This window comes from Morchella sextelata (assembly GCF_020137385.1).
Source record: "Morchella sextelata strain SCLS chromosome Unknown scls_21, whole genome shotgun sequence".
Lineage (NCBI taxonomy): Eukaryota > Fungi > Ascomycota > Pezizomycetes > Pezizales > Morchellaceae > Morchella > Morchella sextelata.
In genome coordinates, this window is record NW_025408636.1 from 358,561 (window position 1) to 378,520 (window position 19,960).

The 19,960-nt window shown below is 51.2% G+C and overlaps 5 protein-coding genes across 5 annotated transcripts; 4 read left to right on the forward strand and 1 right to left on the reverse strand.

Moving 5' to 3' along the window:
- Window positions 1-297: 297 nt before the first annotated feature.
- Window positions 298-2,575, forward strand: H6S33_006674 (uncharacterized protein; the record flags this gene model as incomplete). Its single annotated transcript, XM_044838369.1, has 5 exons — window positions 298-731; window positions 908-1,576; window positions 1,652-1,732; window positions 1,798-2,045; window positions 2,121-2,575. The coding sequence occupies 5 exons, from the start codon at window positions 298-300 to the stop codon at window positions 2,573-2,575; spliced, it is 1,887 nt and encodes a 628-aa protein (XP_044689492.1).
- Window positions 2,576-4,316: 1,741 nt separating this feature from the next.
- On the forward strand, window positions 4,317-5,805 carry H6S33_006675 (uncharacterized protein; the record flags this gene model as incomplete). The annotated part of the gene is made up of 2 exons (XM_044838370.1): window positions 4,317-4,825; window positions 4,890-5,805. 2 exons carry the CDS (start codon window positions 4,317-4,319, stop codon window positions 5,803-5,805), a joined length of 1,425 nt encoding a protein of 474 aa, XP_044689493.1.
- Window positions 5,806-10,850: 5,045 nt separating this feature from the next.
- Window positions 10,851-11,189, forward strand: H6S33_006676 (uncharacterized protein; the record flags this gene model as incomplete). The annotated part of the gene is made up of 1 exon (XM_044838371.1): window positions 10,851-11,189. One exon carries the CDS (start codon window positions 10,851-10,853, stop codon window positions 11,187-11,189), a length of 339 nt encoding a protein of 112 aa, XP_044689494.1.
- A 691-nt stretch (window positions 11,190-11,880) lies between these two features.
- Window positions 11,881-14,472, reverse strand: H6S33_006677 (uncharacterized protein; the record flags this gene model as incomplete). Its single annotated transcript, XM_044838372.1, has 4 exons — window positions 11,881-13,234; window positions 13,391-13,453; window positions 13,525-14,390; window positions 14,461-14,472. 4 exons carry the CDS (start codon window positions 14,470-14,472, stop codon window positions 11,881-11,883), a joined length of 2,295 nt encoding a protein of 764 aa, XP_044689495.1.
- Window positions 14,473-19,300: 4,828 nt separating this feature from the next.
- H6S33_006678 (uncharacterized protein) lies at window positions 19,301-19,678 on the forward strand (the record flags this gene model as incomplete). Its single annotated transcript, XM_044838373.1, has 1 exon — window positions 19,301-19,678. One exon carries the CDS (start codon window positions 19,301-19,303, stop codon window positions 19,676-19,678), a length of 378 nt encoding a protein of 125 aa, XP_044689496.1.
- Window positions 19,679-19,960: the final 282 nt, after the last annotated feature.

The following is a 19,960-nucleotide window of genomic DNA, read 5'->3' on the forward strand; positions in this document are numbered from 1 at the left end:
GAAGGGCAGCTAGGCTGTCAGCCCGCCTCGAGAGATATTACATTATCTGGTCGGTCCGCACCCTTCACACGGAGGGTCTAAAAACAGCTCGTTCGGTGTTGAGATTTCGACTTTTTTCTTTCCTTCGTTTTCGTGTGTGTGTTCCGAAATTGCTCCATGGCCAGCAAGCTTTAAAGATCAACCCTCGACCCATCCAAAGCAACCAATTTGACCACCAAAAAAAATATCCAAAAATATATTTTCTTAACAAAAAAAAGAAGATACATTCAATAAAGAAAAAGGATCTCGCTTGTTCCGATGGCTGACAGGTCGGCTATATTCGGTGTTATCACCACCTCAACCATTGCAGGGACCATCGCAGAATCCCTTCACCGCTACGCTGAAGACCTTCCAGAGGACTCTTCGCGTGATATTCGTGGTGTTTTTAACTGTCTACTTGACATCAAGGCCATATTGAGGGATCTAGATTTAGCATTTCAAGACCCTCGGTTCAATCGCTCATCGCGAGAGTTGCTGGACGACATTGAACTGGGTATTGGAAGCTGCTCCAGGAGCTTGAGGGAATTGGATGTTATTGTGGCACGATACACGTCTGGGAGACGAGTAGCGAGTGCAAGAAGGGCATGGCACGAAATACAGGCGAGCTTTCATAAAGCAGATGGATATGCTCTTGTTGGAAGATTGGGGGTTCACAGGACGTTCTTGTTGCAGTTGAAGGGCATTCTTCAATTGTAATTATTTCACCCATCTCTTTTTTTTTTTTTTTTTTTTTTTTTTAGTAGCCAATTGATCTGCTACCCCGCGTTTCAACTCGGTTGTTTCGGGAGGCTTGCGGGATTGGATCGTCGTTTTGTCTCACTCAGTCTTGGCGATGGTATCGGCATTGCTAACCTTTAAGCCCTTCTAGTAAAACCGGTGCTGGTCGGACCGAGACACACCGCACGAAGGAGAAAATGAAGTACCATGGCGAGAGCCACGAGCGTGCCGCCAGACAAGTCCGTGACATGGAGGACCATCAAAGACGCTTCCCAGAGGAGAAGACATATGTCTACAGATACCCGGCACCAGTCCCTTCACCTCCCTATGATGCACCTCAACAACAACGCCGGACCTATGTTCCTCCTGGAACATTCCCACCGACACCACCCATGGAGCCACAGAGGAGGAGTTTCACCCCAGGTGTTGGATTGACGACTTCGTTCCCACCCACACCACCGATGGAGCCGCTTAGGTATCACCATATGTCATCTCCGCATGGATCTTCCCACGGATCTACCCACGGATCCGTCCACGGATCTTCTCATGGGTCTCCCCATGGGTCCGTTCATGGGTCGAGGCCTATGTCACCTGAGACACCAATGACGCCTCCCAGTAGGTATGCACCGCCACCAGCACCATCACCAATGTCGTCTCCTGCCGGAAGGTCGAGGGGGAGCGGTGGTCTTGGTAGTGCCCTTGCTGCCGTGCCCGGATCCAAACCAAGCTGGTGGAACGGTATCTCCGACGTGCCAGCCCCTGGAAACGTCAGTCCAGTAAGCAGCGGCGGTAGCAGTGGTGGTAGCAGCTCTGGATCAAGGTACAAATCTCCCGTACCGCGCGGTTCGAAGATCGTCGTGAAGGATTTGAGTGTTAATTCGTTATTGTGGCGTAGGAATGTTGAGGGTTCGCAATGCTTTGGGATGCCTATGGACTCGTTGAATATGGCGAGGGAGGAGATTGAGATTATCAAAGTGTATGTTTTATTTCTCTACCTATTTTCTGCTCTATGCATTTTTGCTAACGTTGCCATCATTACAGTGAATTTGATAACGACCTCACCCTCCGTCTCTATCGCGACGAAAGTAGCGATGCAGCTAAAGTAGTATGCACCATCGGCCCGCAATTCGGCGTCGGTGCAGGCGACTACTTCAACCAGCGCTCCGCACCGAACAAGTTCCAAACCTTCATCGACGCCAGCCTCCTCACCGTCAGCCGAGCAGGCAGCAGCCTCCACCTCAAGAGACGCGGAATCATGTGGGCCTGTCTCTACTTCACCGACATTGAGAGTAAGCATTCCCCTACCCCACAAACCAAACCAACCTGTCCAACCGATCATTTCACTAACAAAAAGCTCTTGGCAGACATGGTTCTCTTCTACCACACCTTCCTTGCCCTGCGCTTCAACGGACCCAACGCACCAAGCCCCAAAAAGTCCGAATACTGGCTCGACGGCGAAGAGCTCCTCTTCTCCGCCGAGGTCGACGACGCCGGCTACCCGCACCTCCTGCGCGTCCTCCAGGACCGCGACTCGGGCGTCGTCCGCCTCGCGTCCGCCAACGTCGAGGGCGAGTTCACCGACAGCACCGTCTGGACCGCGTTCATCACGGACTACATTGGACAGCCCGAGTGGATGCATTGCTCGCGCTCGAACAAGATTGTGCTCCGCACGATGAGGCAGTTTGCGTTTACAGACTACTTTGACACGAATACGTGGAAAAACTTTGAGTTGAGGTTTATGGTGCCCGGTGATGCGAAGGCGTTTGAGACGGTTATTAATGAGTTGAGGCTGCCGGCTGTTGGGGGTACTCCATACTAAAAAAGTAAGGTGAAGATTGGAGGGGAGATGCAAAAAAAGAAGGAGTGATTTCCTTGCACTCGCTTGTGGTTCCTTTTGTTTATTCTCTAATTTGGTCTGGATTTTGGATTTTGGATCTTGGGTTTCTGTTTCTGCTTCTGATTTTGTTTTTTGGAAAGGGGGCAGCGGGTGGGAAATGCGTTTATACCTTGACGACTGTAACGCGACTATGAACACGGTGTTTGGGTTTTTGTTTTATCTTATTTCTATCTTATTTTGGGGGAATATTTCCTGTTTTTGTTTCTCTTTTTTATTTTATTCCTTTATTCCCCTAGGCGCAAAAGCTAGTCTTTCTGGAAACCCGTCTTTTCTCCATTCGCTTTTATTATCACCTTCTATTTGTCTTTGCGTTTATCTGTGTTGGGCTTTTTTTATTTTATTTACTACCCCCCCCTTACCCTTATTAGTACTATTAAGTCTTGTATTTTCCGACGTATATCCTATTTCTCTTCTCGTGGCTGTTGGATGGCTGGATCTATATCTGTATCTGGGGATTTTGTTGTTAGTAGTTCTGTAGCGGTGGATGGAGTGGGGAGAGAGGAGAGGGGGGATTGGGGGATGTGTTACATACTGAATACTTACTTTACTCACTTACTACTTACTATTCCACTCTACATGCCACTCTACTCTGTGCCTGACTGACGTGCACTTTTTCCTACCCCCCCCCCCCAAACCAAAAACACCCACCCACAAGCAAAAACTGCCAACAACCCATACAAAAAAAAAACCCAAGATCGAAGAACCATCCCCATCTCCAAACCTCGTGTGCATCCAACCCGGGATCGAATCTACAAGGCTGAAATATCTCACCTCTACCACCGATGCAGCGTCCCAAAAATAACCTAGTGGGTGTAGATATATAGTGGGTAGGTGGTGCTTCGATCAGATGTCACGATCATGGCCAGAGCCTAAAATGTTGTACATACCCGTGTTGGGGGCGGCGGGGGTGGTGGTGGTGGTGGTGGGGACGCTCGGGGATAGAGGAGTGGAGGGGCAGGAGTAGCTAGGGAGGGGTACTGAGAGAGGGCAGTGACAGGTAATAGTAGTATGGCAATAGTAGGGGGCGGCTGGGTACGTAGTAGAACTACCATGCTACAGATCGCGAGATAAGCGATATGCCCCCTAGCTGGCTACTATGTAAGCTACTCTTACTCACGATGGTAGCCAGATACAGACTAATAGAGTATTTACCAGGTCCCACCCAGGTCCCAGGCCCCGGGAGTTGGGAGCTGTGACTTTCAGTCTGGGCAGACTCCGTCACGTGAGCCCGTATATACCAAATGAGTTTAATTCCCAACGGCTAATAATTCAACCGCCACAGACCATCGGCGCCCAATCTGCCGGCCGCCGAGTGAGCGTCTTGGGAAGGTGCGAGAGTAGACAATCCGCTTATTAACTAATCCGGGTCCCTCAATTGCAGGGGAGCTCGGCAATCTACGGGGAACAGAGACATTGGCGGCATACCTACAAAAAAAGGGCCTCTTCTTCTTCCCTGTTGGCTGTGGAAGTGGTGTTATTGCCATGTCACTGAGTATCAGCATCCGGGTTTTCAAGAACCGTGACCGTGATAGTGCCAGTAGTAGTAGTAGCAGCAGCTGGTGGTGGAGTGTCGATTTTAGGATCAAGATTATCATCCCCGCCGCCGTCGCCATCCCCACCCCCATCACCGCCCCCGCGGCCGCGGCCGCATAGCAACCGAACCATGGCCCATGAAGCCGCCGAGTCCGCCGTCGTCGCCGACGACAGCACCGACAGCGGGTCCAACAACCTCAAGACCCCGACCGCCGGCCAGCGTCTCCTGGGGATCCTCCTCTATGTGCCCGCCCGCTGCCGTTATGACCCCACCACCCCCTTCGAGTTCACCTTCGCGCTCAACCTCCTGTTTGCCTTTGCCGCCACATTCACCGTCGCAAATCTCTACTACAACCACCCCATCCTTGACAAGATGGCCGAGACTTTCGATGTCTCGTATGAGCGCGTCGCAGTCGTGCCCACGCTCATGCAGGCGGGTTATGCAAGCGGTCTGCTGTTCCTGAACCCGCTTGGGGACCTGTTCAGAAGGAGGGCGCTGGTGCTGGTGTTGATATTGTTTACGACGCTGTGCTGGGTGGCGCTGTGTGTGACAAAGAGCTTTGAGGTGTTTGCGGCGTTCAGCTTTATAGTTGCAGTGTCGACGGTGACGCCGCAGTTGATGTTGCCGCTGGTCGGGGAGTGAATCTACCTCCATCCTGGGTCCTGTTCTGTTTGACATATAGATGCTGACAGTATTGTGTAGTCTTGCACCGCCGGCGAAAAGAGCCACGGCGCTGTCATACGTGACCTCCGGCATCCTCCTCGGCATGCTCCTCGCCCGCATCCTCTCCGGCATCATCACACAGTTCACGCACTGGCGCACCGTCTACTACGTCGCCCTGGGCCTGCAGGCCCTCATCTTCGTGCTCCTCTACCTCTTCATGCCCGACTACCCGTCCACCAACCCCTCGGGCCTCACCTACACGCGCTCGCTCCTCTCCCTCGCCGCCCTGGCCAAAGCCCATCCCACGCTCGTCCAGGCCGCCCTGATCGGCCTCTGCGTCAGCGCCGTCTTCACAACATACTGGACAACACTTACGTTCCTGCTTATCGCCCCGCCGTACGGGTACTCATCACTGGTGGTGGGGCTGTTCGGCCTCATCGGCGTTGCAGCCATCTTCCTAGCGCCACTTGTCGGGCGGTTCGTTATCGACCGGCATACACCCAGTCTTGGGCTGCTCCTGGGGCTCCTGGTGGTGCTGGCGGGCCAGGTGGTTGGGTGTTTTGGCGGGCTGTATTCGGTGGCTGCGCCGGTGCTGCAGGCGTTTCTGGTGGATCTGGGCATCCAGACGACGCAGGTGAGTAACCGTACGGCTATCTATCGGCTGGATGCCGGCGCGAGGAATAGGGTCAATAGTGTGTATATGCTTGGGGTGTTTTTTGGGCAAGTGGTGGGGACCGCGAGTGGCGCACCGTTGCTGCATAGGTATGGGTGGAAGGGGAGTGCGGGGGCGGGGGTAGGGTTTGCAGGGCTTGCGTTGGTGGTGCTGGCGGCGAGAGCGCCGGGGGCGGGGTGGGTGGGGTGGAAGGGAGGATGGGGATGGAGGGGGAAGACACAGAGTACAAGTGGGGATGCGGGCGGAGCGGGGGGTGAGGTGAAGGGTGAGGGGAAGGTGTAGTGGCGGGGTTGGGTGTGTGCATGCATGTAGTTGTAGATTGTATATTTAGAGTATATAGAATATATCCTTACTGAGCTTTTTATATGATTTTGAAATCACCCATGACGTTGCAAAGCCAAAGCCAAAGCCTATGAAGAATGAACCCCCAAGTCGCATCAGCGACGAGTCAATCACGGTGAATCACCCGCCACATCCCTCACACAAGCTGTTGAAAAAAAGGGCAGGATTGATTGATTGATTGATTGATTGACTGATTGGCAGTAGTGTGGTCTACTAGGACGAGCGTCCTTATGACTTTACCTCGATGACATTCAAGGACAATGGTCTACAAGGACAAGTTGTCTCGAGGACACTACCTTTCCTTGCCTCGAGGCCCCCGAAGACACTTCTTACGTTTCAGCATGGCAATGACAGGTGTTCACAGGTTCGGACAGGTCGCCTGTATATACGGGCTCGGGTGCACCATTTGAAAAGCCAAATATCCAACACGGCGAATAACCCGTTGCAACCTTCGCACTGTCAGCCGAAGCAATCACGATCAATCACCCGCCACACCAAAGACCCTACGAGTGATGTTCCATGACCCACTCATCATCACCACATTCACAAAACGTTTGATTTTATAATATTAATATTAATATTTACAGAAATATAACCGACCTTCAAGCCCTCTCTAATTCCCGATCCCCATAAAAATACTTCCCCCACCGAACCGCACAGCGCAGACAAACCTGCATCCCTTGTCCTACTTCCCACCCTCAGTCTGACGGTAACTCCAGCGCAATCAACCACCGGAACCGGAAATTCAGCTCCGGAGGATCATCAGGCCATCTGGTGATGCCAATGTAATCAACCCTTAAAACCGGAGGTGCGGTTCTGGAGATGCACCAGTGCTGATGCAATCAACCATTAGAGCCAGAGATATGGCTCGGGTGATGCGTCTGGCCATCTGTTTTTGGAGTCGAGTTAGCTCTATATAAATTCTTTTGGAGTATGGTTCTAGCTTACCGAGTGAATCGAGGTGAAGTGAGTGACGGAGATGGAAAGGAATGAATTGAGCGACCATATTTGGGTACGAACGATCAGAAGATTGACCGGGAGGAGATCTGATGGCGTGTGGGTGTATCCCTTCGCCCGGTCTGCCGAGTAGATTGTTACTGGGCTAGTAGTACCGGTGCAAACTCTGGCTCGGCTGGATTTTTATATATATGTGAGCCATGAATTGCCACAGATGAAGGAATATATAGAAGGGGTCTTACACCTGCATTGCGGTCGGTATAGTGCAGTGCAGACACCCCGCAGGATATCTGCAACGGCCACCAGTCGCCCTGCTATGGAGTCCGTTGTGCAGTACAGTCGCCCTACAGGATGTGACGGCCACCTGCCGCAACTCCTTTGGTGTGGATCTGGTTTGTTGTGCAGTACGTTTTCCCTATAAAAGGGGAAAAGAAATAACGGCCGGTAAACCTGCTATCAACACCGATGATGATGTTGATGATGTCGAAGACGGCGGTGGTATCGTGGTGGGCAGTACACTCCCCCCACAAGATGCAAGGGCCACCAATCGCCCCGGCATAAATGCTGACAGTGGGCTTGGTAGGGTGGAGGTGTGGTGTGCAGTACAACCGCCCTACAGGATCGATTTTCTTCCTGGAACTAGTACTGATGTTAGTGGTTTTCAGTACACTCGCTCTATAAGAGTATGGGGATATCGATCCTACCGATTGCTTGGAGTTTCGTTGGTGGTTAGGAGTCCACCCGCCCTAATGATTTGGGAGACTTCGATCGGCCCTATCGATTCTTCGAATCATTTCTGAGGAGGGTATAAATGCAGTACAGTGGCCCTGCAGGATGCAAGGGCCACCAGTCGCCCTGGTATCGATGCTGCTGGTGGTGCAGTACAGCCGCCCTATTCGATTGAGGAACTTTTTCAAGTTCCTAAATTGTTGGTGGTGGTAAATCAACAGTACATTCGCCCTACAAGAAGGTGTAGGGGCCACCATTCACCCTGGTGTCGAAGTTGACGGTATGGTGTAGTACCTTTGCCTATAATATTTATGGGATGTTAATCTCGGAGCTAGAAACTGATGATGATAGTAGGCGGGTCAAACACTTACCCTACAAAATATAGGGGCCACCATTCGCCCTAATCTCAAAATTTACGATATGGTGCAGTACTTTTGCCTATAACATTTATGGGATGTTAATCTCAGAGATAGAAATTGATGATGATATATAGCTATAGTAGGTAGAACACTTACCCTACAAGAAATAGGAGCCACCATTCACCCTGATTTCGAAGCTAATAGTGGCACAGTACTTTTGCCTATAAGATTTTGGGAATGTTAATCTTGGAGCTAGGAATTAATGATGATAATAGGCAGTAAACTTACCCTACAAGATGTAAGGGCCACCAATCGCCTCTGTTGAGGATTGATTGTAGTGATTGTGTTGGCTATAGTACCTGTGGTGTACAGTACAGCCGCCCCATAGACCTCAGATAGTTTTTCATCTGTGCCGGATATCTTGATGCCCACAGTTGCATATGGTCTCGAGACCCCCTTTGTATGTGATCAAGACTTGCTGTCGATCAATCAATCGGTCAAGACTTTCGGTCTTGGTATTGCTGAATTTTATGTTAGCTTATAATTAATAGATAGAAGGTTTGATTGGAAATTTGTACTAGTAATTACCCCGATTGTGATTGATGGTGATGATGGAATCGGATGGATGAGGGGGTGCAGTACACTTGCCCTACAAGAGGTAGGAGCCACCAATCATTGAGATTGACCATGGATTGTGATGGCGGTGCAGTACTCTCGCCCTATAAGAGTTGGGGGATATCAATTATCTCAAAAGTGAGAATTGATGATACTGGCGTGGATGCCGTTTGGATAATAATATGATGATGGAAAGAGGAAGAGGAGGTTGACGGACAAATGTAGTATATGGGATGTGAAATATACTTCGCAAGGGTGGGGTGGGATAGGTTTTAGGGCTAATTGTTTGAGTATATGGAGATATTCGCGGGAGGCGGGTACTGGGAGTACCTTATGATTACTGGGATCTACTTTTTAATATAATACTTGAAGAGTGTAATACTTGGAGATGTATCTATGTACTCTATGCGTATTTATATCTCAATATAATTATCTATAGCAATTGGGATTGATTATATGTATTGTGAATGAGTTGGTATGTGCCATTTCAATCCATCAAGAAGCGGCTCTCACAAGCTTTGTGTTGGATCTCAGTATGCCCGTGTCTTGGCTGCATTCGAGCTCGGCTCTTGATTGACAAGCTCCACGGCCATACATGTTTTAATCCAAACTTTATATAATTTGATTAGCATGGAAGTGTTATTATCGAGTAAAGGCCTGTTAGAGATTATGCACAGTTGGAGCAGCAGCCTTGACAAACAAAAACAGTGTGAAGCGAAAAGATTGCCTTCATTGAGAGGAGAACGAAGCCGACAAAAAAGAGTCACTATAGCAGCTACTTCCTGCAACACTTACTACTACTAATGACCCCACAGCCACTCAAAGTCCAATTGAGACGGAGAACAAAAGTGTACTCAATCTACAGATTCGCTCTGTACAGCCGCATTCGAAAAGTTTTGCCACCTCCGGGCCAAACTAACGAGGCAGTCCTTTCTGCTTTGCAATTCCCATATTCGAGACCGTTGTCAGAGAGAGCTGCAATGTCTCTATTGCGGTCATACCTGTCAATAAGTTGAGTATTTACAAGTACCATGGTTGTTGGTGGGCTACAATTCATGAACGACTCAACATAGTAGGGTGCCAGTACTTTTCGAATGCGGCTGTACATGGTCTGCGTCACAATTTATCACTCGCTTGACGATCTTGCGCGAGTGTGGGATATTTGGCTTTTCAAATGATGTCGAACCCGTACAGGTGATCTGTCCGAACCTGTCACTGCCATATTGACACTTGTCCGATCTGTGACTATATAGTTAGACTCTTTGTCAAGACAAGAGTTAAGTCAGTTGACTATCTCATCCCACTTTTTCAACAGCAAGACATTAGGCTTGGGGCTTGGGGCGAATTGTCACATTCTATCGATAACGAGCTGGTGGTTTAAAATGAACGCAACATACACACTTGACTGACGACTACTACCATCGCTAGCTTGGATCATGGGGCTAAAGACTAAGCTGAAATGATAGTTCGCGTATTCCGACCACTCTATTAGTCTTCGCGATTAACGTTCAACATACTCCTCTACAGATCTGGCTGTCCTATATATAGCTACCACCACTATCTCGTAACGAATATCCTCTAGCTTCGCAGCCGCAAAACCACCAACCCCACATTCCCATTCGAGTGACAACCCATGACGCACGCGGCGCCTGCATGTCTGACAACCTGAATGCATGACGTAAGAAACAGCCTGAGTGGCTTTTATTCTTTGCTTTTTTTTTTCACCGTGACCGTCGATTGCTCCTACATAGATGGATGTTCAGCCGTTTTGTTACCATGGAAGTGATAAATATGCGCCAATAACCCAGCTCTTATTCTCGGTTGCGCTCAGCCTTGTATGTACAGACCAGCAGTTTCAACGCTGCTAGAAAATCATGAATCTGAAACACCTAATATGCGTGTTGGTTAGCTGCGTCTTCCTATGCGTGGTGAGTATACTGCCGATTGAGTCTCTCTGATGTAGCGGGGCCAATATACAGCAGGTACTGATGTGCTCAGAATGGAGCCCCGCAAGAAACAGAGACGGCATTGCTATCCAAGATGTACACCCCACTCGCTCTCTCTCTACAATGGGGAAGATTCAAGCCCTAACCATATCATTCTAGCTCCATCATAACATCAAGCACGAATACTACCACCACCAATACCACCACCACCAAACAAACCCCATCACGGACCCCGTCCACCTTCTACTCCACTACCGGGTACCCGACCGGGGGCACATACTCTCAAAGACCCACAACCTATGATGCACCACTGCCAACCCCAACCGGTGACGGCACTTATCCAAATTACCCTAGCCGGCCTCGGCAGGGGATTTTTGGTATGGCACCCCTTTCCCCACTCCTCACCCCTAATAAGTCTGGTGCTGATTTGGTAAAAGCGTTTGCGCTGTGGGCAAAGATTGTGATCCCACTAGTGGTGATAGGGGCGCTGGGGTTCGGCGTGTATTGTTGCAGAAGCCATCGAAAGCAGAAGAGGAGGAGGAGGGTCGGGATGTTGAGGAGCCTGGATGCGGTGGAGGAGAAGGAGGCGCAGGGGAAGATAAAGGGTGGCGCGGGGGTGGAGGTAGTGAGAGATGTGGATGGTGGTGGGATGCAGGTAGATCGCATCCAGTCTTATCCGGAGAGGGATGACGGGATAGTGAGGCCTCATGGATCTTAGGTTCGGGGTTTGTGGAAACGCTGGGACTGATACATGCACGGCTTTTATAAGTCTACTGATACGACACTGCACTACAATGCTAATATATAGGCCCAGGTAAAATATGATTCGATTCCTTATTGAAACAGTTATCTTGATGCGTTCGACTGGACTGGTAGTTTAGCTTAGTGCATGTATGTAGTTAGACAAATATAAAAAAATAAAGTATTACGAAGACCTTCTCAGAGGAAATCGAGTAAAGTCATAGGATACTCTGCTGGTGGTTCCCGGCCCGCCCGTTAAATATTAGTTGACAAGGCATGTTAGGAACTGAGGCTTGGCCAAAACCACTACTGTAAGACGTCCACCTTACGGCGGTATAGTAGAGTCATTGACTCTGTACGTACTGGCTGTGTTGGCATGATCATTGGGGACTTCTTCTCTAAGAATGTTTGCTCAATTACGTAATAACATATAAGGCGAGTGATGCCTTGTGATTGACAGATGCAATCTTTTTACGGGTACATATTACCGACCCTTAATCAAGTTATCTGGACTACATAAGTACATGTAATTCAAGACAGATTGCAAGCACGTATGGAAATCGAGCTGTGATATCTTACAAGGCCCCTTCCGACCTATTTTTACTTCTATCTAGAGTACATACAGGCCCAACTATATACAGCACAAGACCTCCCTCCCCTCTATAGATCTACCAACTCCCCAACTCCACATCCAACACCTTCACCATCTCACTCTCCCCGTCCTCCCCCTCCTCCTTACCTACCCCCAAAAACGGCATCACAGCCCTCTCCACCACGCCCTCAAACAACCCCTCAATCACCCCGCCCAACTCCTCCCCCGTCTGCTTAAAATCCGGATACGCATTCACCTCGAGCAAATACACGCCCATCCCCGCATCCACCAAAAAGTCCACCCCAAATACCTCAAACGCATTCGGCAGCGCCTGAAAATGGACCCTCTGCCCCCTCGCCGCGGCCTCCCACGTCTCGCCCACAACACGCTGAATCTTACCCCACACGCCCTCCAACGCCTCCCGGCCACCCGCCACATCACCAGCAAGGTCCCAAAAGAGCCGGACGCTCCCGTCGCGCTCGCCGCTCTGTAAGCAGGTGTTCGTCAGGTGCCCGGCGAGGTCGGCGCTCTCCTCCCACGGCGCCACGTATGGCCGCCCTGCAAACAGCGCGAGCATGCGGCGGAACACGTAGACGCGCAGCCCGCCGACGGCGAGCACGTAGGTGCGGATGTGGAACTTTGTGTTGTTGATGAGTAGCGGCGGGTGGATGTAGGACTGGGCGACGAAGTGGCGGAGCTGGCTTGTGACGATGCCGGATGCGGTTGCGGCCGCGTCGGAGATGGGGGTCGTGACCGCGTTGCCGTTCTCGACGCCCCAGGCGTCGTTGTCGTTGGTGTTGTTGTTGTTGGTGTCGTCGGCTTCGTCTTCGTCTTCGTCGGTGGTGTCGCCCTCGAATTCTTCAAACACGGCCTCCAGCTCCGGCAGCGTCGAGAACAGCCGGATGCCCTGCCCGCGGTCACTCATTCCCGGCTTCAGGATCCACCACTCTCGCTGCTCCGCGGGCTTGTCGTCGTTGGCGGCGAGGGAGTCGCGCAGCTCATATGCCTCTGCGAGGGCCTCGTCGAGGTACTCTGCGTAGTCGAGCTCGAGCTCACATGTTGTCGACGCCGCCGTTGCGAGGATGGAGGTCGGGTGCTTCGTGGTCCAGGAGGCGAGGGTGTGCGAGAGGTAGTGCTTGCGGATGAGCGCTTTGCGGATGATGTAGGAGCAGCAGAGGGCCGTGTCGGGGTGGGCGAGGATGTCCTCGAAGGGGATGGCCTCGTAGGAGGACCAGTGGAGGATCTTTGCCGTGGGGTCTAATGGTGGGGTAGGGGTGGAGGAGAGGATTTGGATTTGGGGGAGGTGTTTTTGGAGGGCGGCGATGATGCGGGGGCGGACGTAGGGGTCGGAGTAGTCTACGAGGGCGTAGTAGGGGGCTTGCTCTACTGCTGCTGATTGCTCTCTTACTGCGAGGGTGCTGGTTTGGGGTCTGGAGAGGGGTGTTAGGTAGAGGCTTGCAAGAGAAACAGAGGTAGATAATTGGAATTTGATTCTAAGCAAGCAAGATGTACAGATGCAGCGGTACTTGTATGTAACAAAGTCTAGGCACAGCTCTGACCACGCGCGCAGTTATGTATGTACTTACAGCTTAATCTCGCCCCCGATGAGTCCATCGAAATGCATGAAGTTAGCTTTCAACGGCGTCACGCTGCAGAACGAGCAATTTGTCAGTATCTATATCTGCACCCCCCACAGCCCAAAGCAGGGCAAAAGACTCACCTAACATGCCCCTCCTTCACCGCCCATCCATCATTGCCCGGCGGCGCCTCCTCCACACTCTTATACACATCCGCAAACTTCGGCGCCCACTGAAACGTCTTATGCTTCAGCCCCACGACCTTCAGGTCGGCGCCCTCCCCGCGCTCACCACCCTCCCTGATCTGCATCTCCCTCTCGTCCGGATCCAGCTCATCGTTCGCCTCGACCTCCTCAAACGACGACCCCATCGTCCAATAGTTCTGCAAGATATTCGTATATAGGATCTTCGTCCCCTCCCCATCAACGCCCAAGATCAGCGGCACATTCACCGTATACAAATCCACGCCCTCCGCCCAGTTCTCATACAGATACTTGACGACCCTCACACTGATCTCCGATGCGCCCTTAATGACCGCCGGATCATGGTTGCGGTCAAAGAACGCATAACTCAGCGCCACGCTCTTGACACCACACACCGCGCCCTCCATCGCGCCGCCAATGGTGCCCGAGCTCAGACTAAACAGCGACGTCGAGTTGCGCCCGTAGTTTGGGCCCGACACGACCAGGTCAATTTTCCCGCGGTCCTGGAAGTAGTGGTTGAGCCCGATCTGCGTGCACGAGGCCGGCGTGCCGTCGACGAGCACCCATTCCTCCCCGCCGTCGGTGCGCGGCCGCGTGTGCGTTGTGCCGTCGTCGGTGTGCAGGGTCCCGGGCCGGAAGTAGGTTGGTGTGAGGCGGCGGCCGGCGAGGTGGGCCTTGCCGATCCAGGAGCGCTGGATGTGCGGGAGGACGACGGAGACGGTGTGGCCGTGGGTTTGGAGCGTGTGGATGAAGGAGTGGACGTAGGGGGAGGATTGCTGCGAGGGGGGGCCGTCGTCGTTGACTACCTGCGAGGGGGGTTAGTGGGGGGTGCTGTTTGCAGGAGGGAGGGAAAGGGGGGGGGGGGGGGGTAGGTACGAGGATGTGCATTTTGATAGTGCTGTTTCTAGTGGGGGACTTTGCAATTGGGTGGGTGGTGTACCTGGGTGGGTGGGTGGGTGGGTGGGTTGGTGACTTGGGTACTTGGGCGTGAGGTTGCTTCGTGTGAGGCTCAAGGTGGGGTGCGACGTGCGGCCATGTACCCCGCTAATGACGTATGTACAGCGAGAGGTAGAAATATGGGAGGAGTTCTATTGGCTTGCCCAGCCATAGAAACCCCCCTGTTTCTACAATAATTTTACCTCTCGCTGTAGCCGAAAGGGACTAAAATACATGTAACATGTAGTACCCGGATCCTTGTCAACGAATATCTGAGCACAAGTCTTGACTCTATTAGTATTAGGAGCGCTAGCATATAAATATGGAATTCGAATTGAGCTCGAGAAACGATGTTTGCTTGTTCTGGTACCGAGAACTATGGCTGCTGGTCGGTTATGTATGTAGAATGGGTAAAGGAAGTTTCACAATTCTTCCACAGTGGGCAATATTCCTTTAGCGGGTTCATTTGACAAAGCACCCACTCACAAACTTAGCTTATGATCCAGATTTTCCTTCTTTAATACTCTTTGACTCTGATGCATCAATCTTTCATCCCCCTCTTTACGCATAATTCTTGCATTGTCCGGTACTTTTTGCCTGCCCCGAGTATAGAGTGGTCCAGCCTGGTATACCATACCATACCAGGCTGGACCACTACATGATGTGTATATGGGTTTATGTAATCACCCGCTAATAAGCTGCCACCCACCGCTGCCACACAAATATATGATATGCGACTCCGGACCACACTGAGCCGGCATTGGTCTAGAGTAGATGAAATATATTTATCCGGACCGAAACAAAATTCCTTTGCAAAAAAGACTAACTATTCCTCCATTCTTACGTCTCTGATTATTAAGTAGATATCGAGAGAGGAAGCGATTTGGGGGCGGCGCACCAGAGCTCTTCTTACACAATTGATCTACGAAGATCATGATTATGTAAACAATATCGCGAAACGAATCAAATTGCAAATAGTTGTTGATCACCCCATGGGACTGTATCAAGGACCTAGAGCCCAAGAGCCGAGAGGCCAGAAAACTAATGTCAACATCTTACCTTGGAAGCAGAACTATATTTCCACTCCCGGCATTGATGAGCTTCCATTGGCGCTACTCCATCCGCCGTATTTCCCTTGCTAAAGATCTTGGCTTGTCCCGCCCCAAAGAACAGGGGAGAGAGATGAGAAGAGTACTTGCTATGGTGGTAGGGAGGGGAAAGGGTTCTGAAATTTCAAACTAATTCTGTCCTTTTTAGACCCCCGGCATTGTCCAAGACCCAGGAGGGATAAAAGGATTCTCGGTAATAGTACGTGCGGCCCTAATATGAGAGGGGGAGATGATGAGTCTCCTCCTTTGTAAAGCAGAGGTGAGTGCTGGTGCATCTAGAAAGGGTGGAGTCAAGAATCTCCTTACCCTATCACCCCCAATGAGGTCGGTCGGTAAGTCTCTCACCTGAGCGACAGAGGCGGGCGGGGGGGTTGGGGGAGTTGGAGAGGCATCTTACTTTACCTCCATTCGTGGGAGCGGGGTAGCGATTGTTGAGTACTATATGGACATGTAGTGATAATAGAGATAGGAAGTACAAGTAATCAAATATTTGGTTGTGGTGGTGCTGGCAGCGGTTGCACGTACTGTAACGTAGGTGGAAGGGTGGTTTCTTGGCATGCGAGTGATCTCCCATGATGATATCTTCACCAAATATCTAACCTTTTGCTAGTGAAACGTTATTACTCCACACCTCTCTTTCTCGTAAATCACCTTCTTTACCAATATCGCGAAGCCGGCCAGTACCATCGCCAAACCGCCCTTTGATGATTCTGCCGCTGAGCCCGCCCCCAATCGCTATACTGACTTGCAATTGGTCACAGCTGCTTGAAATCACCATTAACACTGCTAGTATAAGTATAAGTAGCAGTAGCAACATATGGTAGCAGTGTAGGCAGTACTAAGGTGGATTAACTTCATCATCAGCCCCTTTTCGTTCTCTCACGCTCGGTCTCCAGGAGCCCCGCTGTAACTCGATCGACCGACTACAAGCGTCTTCGGTTGTCTGTCATTGGCGCCATTGATCCCGAAAGACTCTCCATTAATACCGAAAGACTCTCCATTAATACAGCATCCATGAAAACCAAGTGGTCCTCTAGCTAGATCTTTATATGAGTCAATAGAATAACTCTATTCCCCAAAACAGGTACGGCAGTTCTCTCCCTTGAGGTTCTTCTAACTATTTGTCAGAGGTCTATATATAGTTACAAGTCGGAGCGGTATCAAGGATCAAGAAATAGGTAGGTCTCGAGACACATACGAGGCTACCCAAACTGCGTCTGTGGATTGGCCTTGGCAACCGAGTACTAGCCCATGATGCTGGTTTGTACGCCAAGTCTAACCTATGGCTTTGGTGCGAGTGGGAGTAGAGGACGCGTTGAAGTTACAGCTCTTTATCATCTACCCCCGCAAAACCAAGAGAAGAACCCGCTAGAGTGGTGTGTACAGAGTTAATAAGGCCACCCTTTTGTTCCCCCCACCTCGATAGCTGATCAAGCGACGGCCTCGACCAAGTCTCCGGCGGCCGGCCGGCCGCAGTGTGCCGCCACGAGTCGGGTGATAAACCATGATCACATCTAAAATTTGAAAACTTCGGCCCAAAGAACACTCTCTTCATCGGCACGTGGCGAACACATATGGGCCAAATGCGCAACCCGTGCACCTACCGCTTCCAATATAGGCCGTCGACTAACATGGGCCGGGGGAAGCCATGCTTTACTTTAGTCAGACCTAGACCGTGGCAGGCCTCTATCATGGCCCGGGCCAAGCCAACCCACCAACTGTCTGGCTTGCTCATCTTCTTAATCTCGAACGCAGGCCTCTTGAACCCATCTCTGAGCACCCTCCACACACGAGCCAAACTTAGCTCGTACCGCGACCCGCAGGCCACGATATATACGCAACGTTCCGGATTGTAAAATGGAGCTACCCCCTCCCGATTAAAAGGTTCGACTACAGCAGGTATGACACAGGAACTCTATGGGCGAATTAAGCCTTTCGATACTATACTGCTCGCCACGAACTAAGGATACTCCTAGCGTGAGAGGTATATCCTCTGCCCGGGTTCAAAATGTCATAGCTGTTGTATGTAGCTAGTATTAAGTCGACCTTTTGATTGAGCCTGACCGTGGAAGGGATACATACAGAGCCACCATGGCCAAATAAATCGTGATCCCTGACTTTGATAAGGTTATCTGTATGTTGGGACAATGCCAAGACTCGAGTGACTTCCGATGCAAAAACCGAATCCGCCAAGCGCCACCACCCACTAGAATCCCCGCATGTGAAATAAAAAGTTTTGCGCCCTCCCTTCCCCCGCAACAAAAAGCTTGTGTAGCAACAACGTTCATGCCACCAGCAAAAGTCTGGTTCCAGAGGGGGTCGAACCCTCGACCTTGGCGTTAACATTCTTCAATATTAGCACCACGCGCTAACCAACTGAGCCATGGAACCATGTTTCACGTCCCAAAATTGAAACATATGAAGAAAAAAAAGACTCATGCCTCCTCACTCGTTTTGAGGCTGTGAGAGTGATCATTCATGAAGTTCGGTACACGCGCTCACGGTGGAGTGTCGACCACGCGTGGGGATGGGGGGGGATTTTCTACTGCAACACTGGTGAGTACTGAATCAACCAATCTGCGAATATCTAGATACATGTAGGTTAGGAGGATGAATCGTTACTTATTCCTTTAAATTCAATCACTGTCCTAGAAGGGAAAAAAAAAGCCAAATATTTCCACACACCCCGGCCCGTGGGAGAGTGAGGCGTTAATTCAACACATCCTACCTGCTGTATGTGGCCGCTGATATCTATTCGCATCATCTAAGGAATGCGGTGAGATTTAACTACATACATAGCCCGCCACCCTTCCCCGTAACCCGATCGATCACGACAACCGTAGCTACCCTCTTCGCCCCACGAGTAACAGGGAAATATGCCCCTCATACCAGTAGAATTGCTACTTAGTATGAGTATACTAGATAGTGTTTTTTTTTTTTGGGGGGGGGGGGTGTACTATGGGGGCTGAGGCAGATAAGATCGAACCTACAGCGGCCGATCGAGAGCGCCCATATACGGAGAGAAGAGAAAAAAGGGAAAGAAGTGGCGGTGTCTTATATAGAAACCGCGAGGAGAAGAGAAAGTTTTATTTCGCCGCTGGGAAGGGTCTTGCATGACTTGGTGGTGGCCAGACTTTATATATACAACTCAGCGACTGTTTTTACTCCCATTTTGGGGATTCTGCTAAGTAAGTACACACGCGTATGCATCGCCTACATATGTGAGGGAATCGTCATGTAGCATATCACCCACGAGAACTGTACTGCTCGTTTTATAGAGTATTCGAGTGCCTGACGGTTATTATATTATCACCGAGGTTTATATACGGGGGTTTTGGGGGGGGGGGGGGGGGGGGGAACACTCGCTGGGAGTGAACAGGTTTATCTGATCATGATCAGAGTACATACGTTTGTTTAGCTGCATGCTCAGAACTAACACGATACATATACTCAAGTTATGTTGCTCTACATATCATGTAGCCTTTTTCCGAAACTCCACATATATCCATCCATCACCCGCACCCAACGAACAAGTGGCCCAAGTTTAAGAGCCACCATATATCATCCCACGCCCTCAATCCACGCACCTCCCCTCCTCCTCCCAGACACCACTCCTGCCACCACTGCAGCATACTCATCGAATCTATCATACCCACCACCACCACCACACCATGGTAACCCACCGCACCACCGGCCTCCCCCCCCTCCTCCCCGCCCACCTCACACGCCCCGACCCCGCCGGGCTCCCCGCGCCCCGCCCCACAACCGGCACGCGCACACCCACCGCCCCCACCGACACCAACCTCCTGCGCGCGCGGGCCGTCGACATCGCCATCCCGCGGCCGCCGCCCCCGCCGCCGCCGCCCGCGCGCCGGACGGGGTGGTGGGGGCGCGTGGTGCGCGTCTTGCGCTGGCTGCGCCTGTATAAGAGGGGCGCGTATGGTGGGGACTGCGCGCTGCAGTGGTGGAGGGGGCTGCATAGGAGGGAGGTGGCGGCGAGGGGCCCGCTGAGGATGGCGTGCTGGAGGATTCTGCAGGGGGGGGGATAGGAAGAGGAAGGAGAGGTGGGGGGAGGAAGGAGGAAGGGAGGAAGGGAGGAAGGGAGGAAGGGGAGGAAGGGGAAGATGCAGGTGGGGTGGAGGTGGTGTTATGTTTTGTTTTGTTGGTTGTACGTTGGATCAATTGCGTGTAATGGACGTTGTTGGGCTGTAAAATTTGGGGGGGGGCGGTACGGTTGTTAACTGTTATCAATTGTTTGCGGTTTTGGGAGGATTTTGTGGAGCGATATCGCCCGCCCGCTGTATAAATTCAAAAGCACAAGTAAAAATAAA